The sequence below is a fragment of the Bactrocera latifrons genome, unplaced genomic scaffold, assembly GCF_001853355.1.
Source record: "Bactrocera latifrons isolate USDA-ARS-PBARC rearing strain unplaced genomic scaffold, ASM185335v1 scaffold_110, whole genome shotgun sequence".
Lineage (NCBI taxonomy): Eukaryota > Metazoa > Arthropoda > Insecta > Diptera > Tephritidae > Bactrocera > Bactrocera latifrons.
Window position 1 is genome coordinate 89,917 of NW_017534520.1, and position 7,344 is coordinate 97,260.

Genomic DNA, 7,344 nt, shown 5'->3' on the forward strand with positions numbered 1-7,344 from the left:
CTAGTAAACGCTTTTAATAAAAAAGTAAAACAAAGTGATTTCAAAAACGTAAAGTTCTTGTGTTACATTTACGTTTGTCTGTCTATATGAGTCGGAATTTATATGTATATATGTCTGTCAGTCTGAATTATTTTGTATTTGTCAAAAAGTTTATTTGTCGAAGGCCGCATTTCCATAGTTACCTTGATCTGAATTTTCATATCAATATCTTTTTTTTTTTGTGTTTTAAGTGTTTTCGTATACCAGGTATAGGACCCATCTTTCCACCACTATTCCTTTGATAGGGTTTTTAATAAGTATTTCGCTGTGGGTGATTTAGAATATTTTGTAAATATTATTTATTGCTTAGTAGATTGTTTTGAATATTATTGTTGTTGTTCCTGAATTGTACTTGATTTTTTACATTAATTTTTATTTTTGTTTAAATTAACACAAGCCGATCGTTAAGACTTGTATTGTTAATGTATACATACAATGGAATTGTACCTGATTTTTTTATATTTATTTATATTATTTTTGGTTTAAATATTTTCCAGTTGATTGTTTTGACTTATATTGCCAATGTTATTTATTTTTGTGTAGTCATATTTTTTATAATAAGTAGATTGATTTAAAACTGTATACACAATAAAAAGGGTGAAAATAGGCCTCCTGGAGAAAGAAACACCCAAAAAAGATCGGTAGCGCGCATACATTGCAACCTCAGAGGTGGTGAGGAAGAGCAATAAATATCCAATAATGATCTCAGCTGTGAAAAATTCTTGGAAAAAAACTGATTCTTTTGTTACTTGTAGGGTTATACAATGATCCGAACTGACTCTTCTTTATTTTTTCTCGCTTTCATGTCGCCAGTTACAAGTTTTAAAAATTACATCAGGGTTGCTTATTCGAGTAACATTAAAATAAGGTATGATACAAATTCAAAAGTACAACAGGATTGCTTATTCAAGTAACACTAAAATAAGGTATGATACAAATTCAAAAATACAACAGGATTGCTTATTCAAGTAACATCAAAATAAGGTAACGATACAACATTAAACAGTAATCACATTTACATTGCTACAAAAATAAGGTAACGATACAACATAATACAGTAATCACATTTACATTGCTACAATTATGAGTTTTTTTCGGCATAATCGACTAGAGCGGCATGTGTCTAAAATAAGATTTCCCGCCTCCTCGTTCACATGTGCATTAAGCCTTTTGTAGTGGGCATCTGCCTGACTTCTTATTTCTTCGGCGACTGTATTCATCCTTAGGTCTCGATGAATATCAGCATTTCTGCAGTACCAAGGATCATTTATAATGCCTTAGCACGTTGTTTTGAAAACGTTTTATATTATTACCGCTATCATTGGCACATCCCCACAGTTGCGCACCATATGACCATACCAGCTTGATTATTTGTTTATAAAGAAGTAATTTGTTGTGTATGAACAGGTTTGACCTTCGCCCAATTCGTCATTTCATTTTCGGCAGATTCGAATTTCAGATTAAGTTCAATCCTTTTTATTTTAATATGCTGTTTCCAACGTAATATAGCATCGAGCGTGATGCCAAGATATTTTTAGCTGTATTTGCATATGGTATGCAGACACCTAGAATACTTATAGGTTGATAAGTGATTCTTTTGTTTGTAAAATTTACATGAACCGATTTGCCACCATTTATTTTTTTAGTCCAACTTATTAAGGAGTTGATTGCATGTTGCAGGTTTAGCACAGCTTTTCTGCTGTTTTTTCGACGCATAGTATTGCGGTGTCATCAGCAAAAGTGGTAGTCATGCTGTTTGGTGCGAACGGTAAGTATCTTGTATACAGAATATATAAAAGTGGACCTAAGATACTTCCCTGAGGAATTCCTGCTTCTGGGAAATTATTTTCCGTGTTTTACACGGAAAAATCTCACGCTGATATACGTTTCTAAAAGAGCACAATACTAAATCGGAAGACATTATTTCAGTTTTTGTATAAGGCCTTCGTGCCACACGTTGTCAAACGCTTGTGCAACGTTAAAGAATACAGTTGAGCATACGTTTCCCTCCTCCAGGGATTTTCTTTAAGCTTTTAAATTTCACTTTTAAGTTCACAAATGGTGATTGCTGGGATTGTTGCATGATGCTGTTGAATACTACTGAGGAACGCGATTTCACTTTCCTCGTTTGTACGAAAGATTTCAGCTAGGTGTTTTGCAAATGCGTTAGCTTTATCACAATAATTTCTAGCCCATGTATTGGAAGCAGTTTTTGTAATTCAATTTTGCAATTTTTCCAGATGAGTAATCATCTTTTTTGTCAGCGGATAGTCGAGATAAATATTTATTAATTGACTCATTCTTAATATGAGCAATTTCTCGTTTTAGTTCTACTGTTGCCTTATTAAGGTTGGTTTTGTCGAGTGGTGAGCGGTTTTGTTGCCATTTCCGTCGTAACTTTCTTTTTTTAATTAGGATGATTTTTATTTCTTTAGGGTAATTTAAACCTATAATTTTCCGCTTTATCTCTAGAGTCCCAAGCTCTAGTTGTTCAATTGTTGTGTTTTTTGGACACATTATTTTAGTCTGAAGTATTTGTTTGAACGAAGTCCATTCCGTATTTTTATACTCTCGCAACAAAGTTGCTAAAGAGAGTATTATAGTTTTGTTCACATAACGGTTGTTTGTAAGTCCTAAAACTACAAGAGTCGGATAGCGTTATATATACCAAAGTGATCAGGGTGACGAGAAGAGTTGAAATCCGGATGTCTGTCTGTCCGTCCATCCGTGCAAGCTGTAACTTGAGTAAAAATTGAGATACCATGACGAAACTTGGTACACGTATTTCTTGGCTTTATAAAAAGGTTAAGTTCGAAGATGGTCAAAATCGGAACACTGCCACGCCACAAAATGGCGAAAACCGAAAACCTATAAAGTGTCATAACTAAGCCATAAATAAAGATATTAAAATGAAATTTGGTACAAAGGATCGCATTAGGGAGGGTCATATTTGGACGTAATATTTTTGGAAAAGTGGGCGTGGCCCCGCCCCCTACTCACTTTTTTGTACATATCTCGGAAGCTACTATAGCTATGTCAACCAAACTCTACAGAGTTGTTTCATTCAGGCATTTCCAAATACAGTCAAAAACTGGAAGAAATCGGATAATAACCATACAAAACTAAAAGTGCGTTAACCGACTAACAAAAAACGTCAGAAACACTAAATTTTACGGAAGAAATGTCAGAAGGAAGATGCACCCAAGCTTTTTTTTGAAAATTGAAAATGGGCGCGGCGTCGCCCAATTATGGACCAAAAACCATATCTCAGAAAGTACTCGACCGATTTCAATGAAATTCGGTATATAATATTTTCTTAACACCCTGATGACATGTACCAAATATGAGTGAAATCGGTTCACAACCACGCCTGAAATCTCGATTATCACTTTATCATGCGAGAGTATAAAATGTTCGGTGACACCCGAACTTAGCCCTTCCTTACTTGTTTTAAAATTGAAAATGGGCGTGGCGTCGCCCACTTATGGTCCAAAAACCATATCTCAGGAAGTACTCGACCGATTTCAATGAAATTCGGTACATAATACTATTATACTACATAATATTATTATTAACACCCTGATAACATGTACGAAATATGGGTTAAATCGGTTCACAACCACGGCTTCTCTGTATAATATATACATTAGGAACCAATGATGATAGCGGAATAAAACTTTACACAAATATGGTATTTGAGTTGAGGTATCCGTTGTGGAAAAATTGTCGTGATCGGACTATAACTTTTCAATACAATTAAAAGAAATGAAAATACAATTCAATACTCAAAGTACACAAATTGATCTAATTTAATTAATATTACAGCAAAATAGAAAAATGTGTAAATGACGGATAATGAAGTCTCGATTATCACTTTATCATGCGAGAGTATAAGATGTTCGGTGACACCCGGACTTAGCCCTTCCTTACTTGTTTTGTAACAGTTGTGGTTTGAATATTGTGCGTACTGAACACAATTACTAGGGTGGATTATATGATAGATATCGTAGTGTCTGAAAGTTATATGGCTGTGTCTCGTAAAATGAGTTTCGGATATTAGACATACATACATATGGTATAGTCCTGTCGTTTATTATCATATAATTGTCTATTTATTAGGAAGTTCACTATATTTATTACAATGTTTTATCCAAAAATAGTTATTTTTACGTTTTATGTTTGAATGACGAAGTTGATGGAAGTACGGCGGAGCGCTAAACATGTGGTCCATTCCCTCGAGTGGTTGAAGTAAAAGAGAAAGAGTCGTCTGTGCGTGGCTGAAGTGTCTGCTTTCTACGCTGTCGTAATGGCCGACTCATTGAGTCGTCACGCCGCGTAGTGGCTGGTGAGTGACGGTCGTTGAAGTGAGACGGCAAATGAGTGCTGTCGGTAAACTCAGCTGTGGACTGGCGGGGCGCAGTTGCCACATCCACTCTCCTTCCAGTGACTTGGTCTAAAAGAGAAAGGCACGAATTCTTTTGTGTTGGGTTGGGTGGTGTGGATTGTGATGTGGGTGGTGATTTTTGAGGTGTGGATTGCTTCAGCATGCCAATTGAGACTGTTTTGTCTGCCCCATTGATCCTGATGATGTAGGTTTTGTCGCCTACACGCTGGATGACTTCATGGGGGCCAGTGTATGATTGTTCCAGAGGCTTCTTGGTGGAATCTACTCTCTTGAAGACGTGGGTGCACGTGCCAATTTTTTTGAGTAGGAACAGCTTGTGTTTGGTGTGATGAGCTGTTGATGTTGGCCTGATTGCTTGGATGATTTGCCTGTATTTCCTCACGAATGTTTGTGGATCAGCTGGTGTGCTTGCTGTAACAAAGAAGTCACCGGGTATACGCAGTGTAGTCCCGAAAAGCATTTCAGTAGGAGATACTTTCAGATCTGGTTTGTATGCGGTTCGGAGTCCTAGTAGAACTGACGATAGCATGTTCGGCCAAGGTGTCTCATTGTTGCACATGAGAGCAGCCTTGAGTGTGCGGTGCCACGGTTCCACCAGACCATTCGATTGAGGCTGATACGGTGTCGTTCTGATACGATGAATGCTCAGCATTCGTGAGAGTGAGGTGAACAGTTCTGATTCAAATTGCAGACCTTGATCAATGGTGATTGTCAATGGTGTATCAAATTGACAAATCCACTGAGTGTAAAAGGCGTGTGCAACTGTCTCAACTGCCATGTTGTTGAGTGGTATGGCGTGTGGCCATCTGCTGAAGCGGTCAATGATCGTCAGACAGTAGCGAAGGTCCTTGACTCTGGGCAGCTGTATGAGATCCAGGTGGACGTGCTCGAAGCGATTGTCTGGTACGTCAATGTGGTTTGGTGTGGCGCGATTGTGACGATGGACCTTGAAACGTTGACATGGTATGCAGTGTCTGGACCAGAGGAGTGCGTCTTTTCTAATACCTGCCCAGACGAATCTTCCGGTGAGTTCCTTGGCTGTGGCCCTGCCACTAGGATGAGAAAGACCATAGATGATGTCAAAGGCCTGGCGTCTGAGTGGCTGTGGAAGATAAGGACGCACAATATTATTAGTCACATCACATAGTATATAATGACCTTTAATGTTCAACAGGTGCAGCTTGCGAGATGTGCTGGATTGGACATCATTAAGCTGGTCATCTTGGAGTTGTGCCAGCGCAATGGTCTCAGCATCAAGTTTGGTTGGCATGGTTATGGCATTAATTCTCGAAAGCGCATCAGCTACGACATTTGGTATGGAAAATCTGAATTAAGAGCTGTGAGATGTAATCCAATTGACGTAGTTGGCGAGGTGATGCCTTGTCAGCACGTTGAGAAAATGAGTAGATGATTGGCTTGTGGTCGGTGAAGATGCTGAAGTTTCTTCCCTCGAGAATGTGCTTGAAAAACTTGATGGCAGCAAAGATGGTCAGAAGTTCCCGATCGTACGTGGAGTATCTGGTCTCTGCTGGACTGAGCTTGCGGGAGAAAAAGGCCAGTGGTTGCCATGAGTCCTTGTGTCGCTGTTCAAGAACGCCCCCAATGGCTGTATCCGAGGCGTCGGATCTCAATTAGAGGATGGCGTTTGGTGCGAGGAAAGCCAGGCGCGTGGCTTAGATGACACTTTTCTTGCAGTCTTGCCAGGCTTGATCTGCAGAAGGTATCCACTGGATTTTAGTGTTGTCCTTCATTTTGGCATGTTTGAGAAAATCCATCAGTGGTGATTGTATCTGGGCCGTTTAAGGGATCGCTCGCCGGTAGTAGTTGATGATCCGCAGGAAACGACGTAGATCGCTGACGGTTTCTGGCTTTGTGTAATCGGCGGGTGGAGTGTAGCCGTCTTTGTTGATGGTGTACCCCAGGTAGATGACTTCGGACTGGCACTTCTTTGGATTGATGGTGAGATGATGTGTACGCAGGACTTCAAAGATGGTGGTGAGATGTCGTAGGTGCTGTTCGTGGGACTGAGAATAGACAATCAGATCGTCTATGAAGCATCCCACAAAGTCTAAATCTCTGAGGATGTTGTCCATATGCCTTCGAAAAGTCTGCGTGGCATTGCGTAGTCGGGGTGGCATACCCAGAAATTCAAAAAATCCAAATGGGGTGGTTACAGCTGTTTTGGCAATGTCTGACTTGGCCATGGGTATCTGGTGGTAAGCCTTGACCAAGTCGATGGTGGAGAAAACGGTGGATCCGTGGAGACGCTGGAGAATGTTATCCCCATGAAGGACTGGATATCGCTTTGAAACTATATTTGCGTTTAGTTTTCGGTAGTGACCATCCATTCGGTAATGACCACCATCCCCCAATTTTCTTTGGCACCATATGGATAGGGCTAGCCCATATGCTGCTCGATGGACGGATCACTCCATAATGTAGCAGGAGGTCAAAGTCATCTTTAGCTATTTGTAGTTTCTCACCGATGAGACGTCGTGGGCGCTCAAATACTGGTGGCCCAGTTGTCTCAATGTGATGAGCGACTTGACGGTCAGTGGCTATGACAGGATTGGTGCTGGGATGAGTTATGTCGATGAATTGGTTGCGTAATTGCAGGTATTTGGCGTCATGTGCACTAGGACAGATTGAGCGGTCGATTGTTGAAATGCTGTGTACCGTGGCCTCAGATAGTGTGCCCTGAGTTRTGCATGACGTGGTTGTATCGATGAGACATCGTCCTTTCAGATCTAGAAGTAATGCAAAGTGGACCAGGAAGTCTGCACCGAGAATGGCTGATTTAACATCTGCGATTATAAAAGACCAATTAAATGTACGGCGAAGATTGAAATCAAGGGTGCTGACTTTTCGACCGTAGGTTCGGATAACGGTCCCGTTGGCTG

The 7,344-nt window shown here is 40.0% G+C and overlaps 1 protein-coding gene across 1 annotated transcript; it reads right to left on the bottom strand.

The window, feature by feature from the left end:
• Positions 1-4,253: 4,253 nt before the first annotated feature.
• LOC108973326 lies at positions 4,254-5,714 on the bottom strand. The gene has a single exon (XM_018940538.1). It carries the CDS (start codon positions 5,712-5,714, stop codon positions 4,254-4,256), a length of 1,461 nt encoding a protein of 486 aa, XP_018796083.1.
• Between the last annotated feature and the right edge of the window lie 1,630 nt (positions 5,715-7,344).

Bases quoted from the DNA above. Each gene is read 5' to 3' on its own strand.
- LOC108973326 (XM_018940538.1), bottom strand. From the start codon at position 5,714: ATGCCAACCAAACTTGATGCTGAGACCATTGCGCTGGCACAACTCCAA.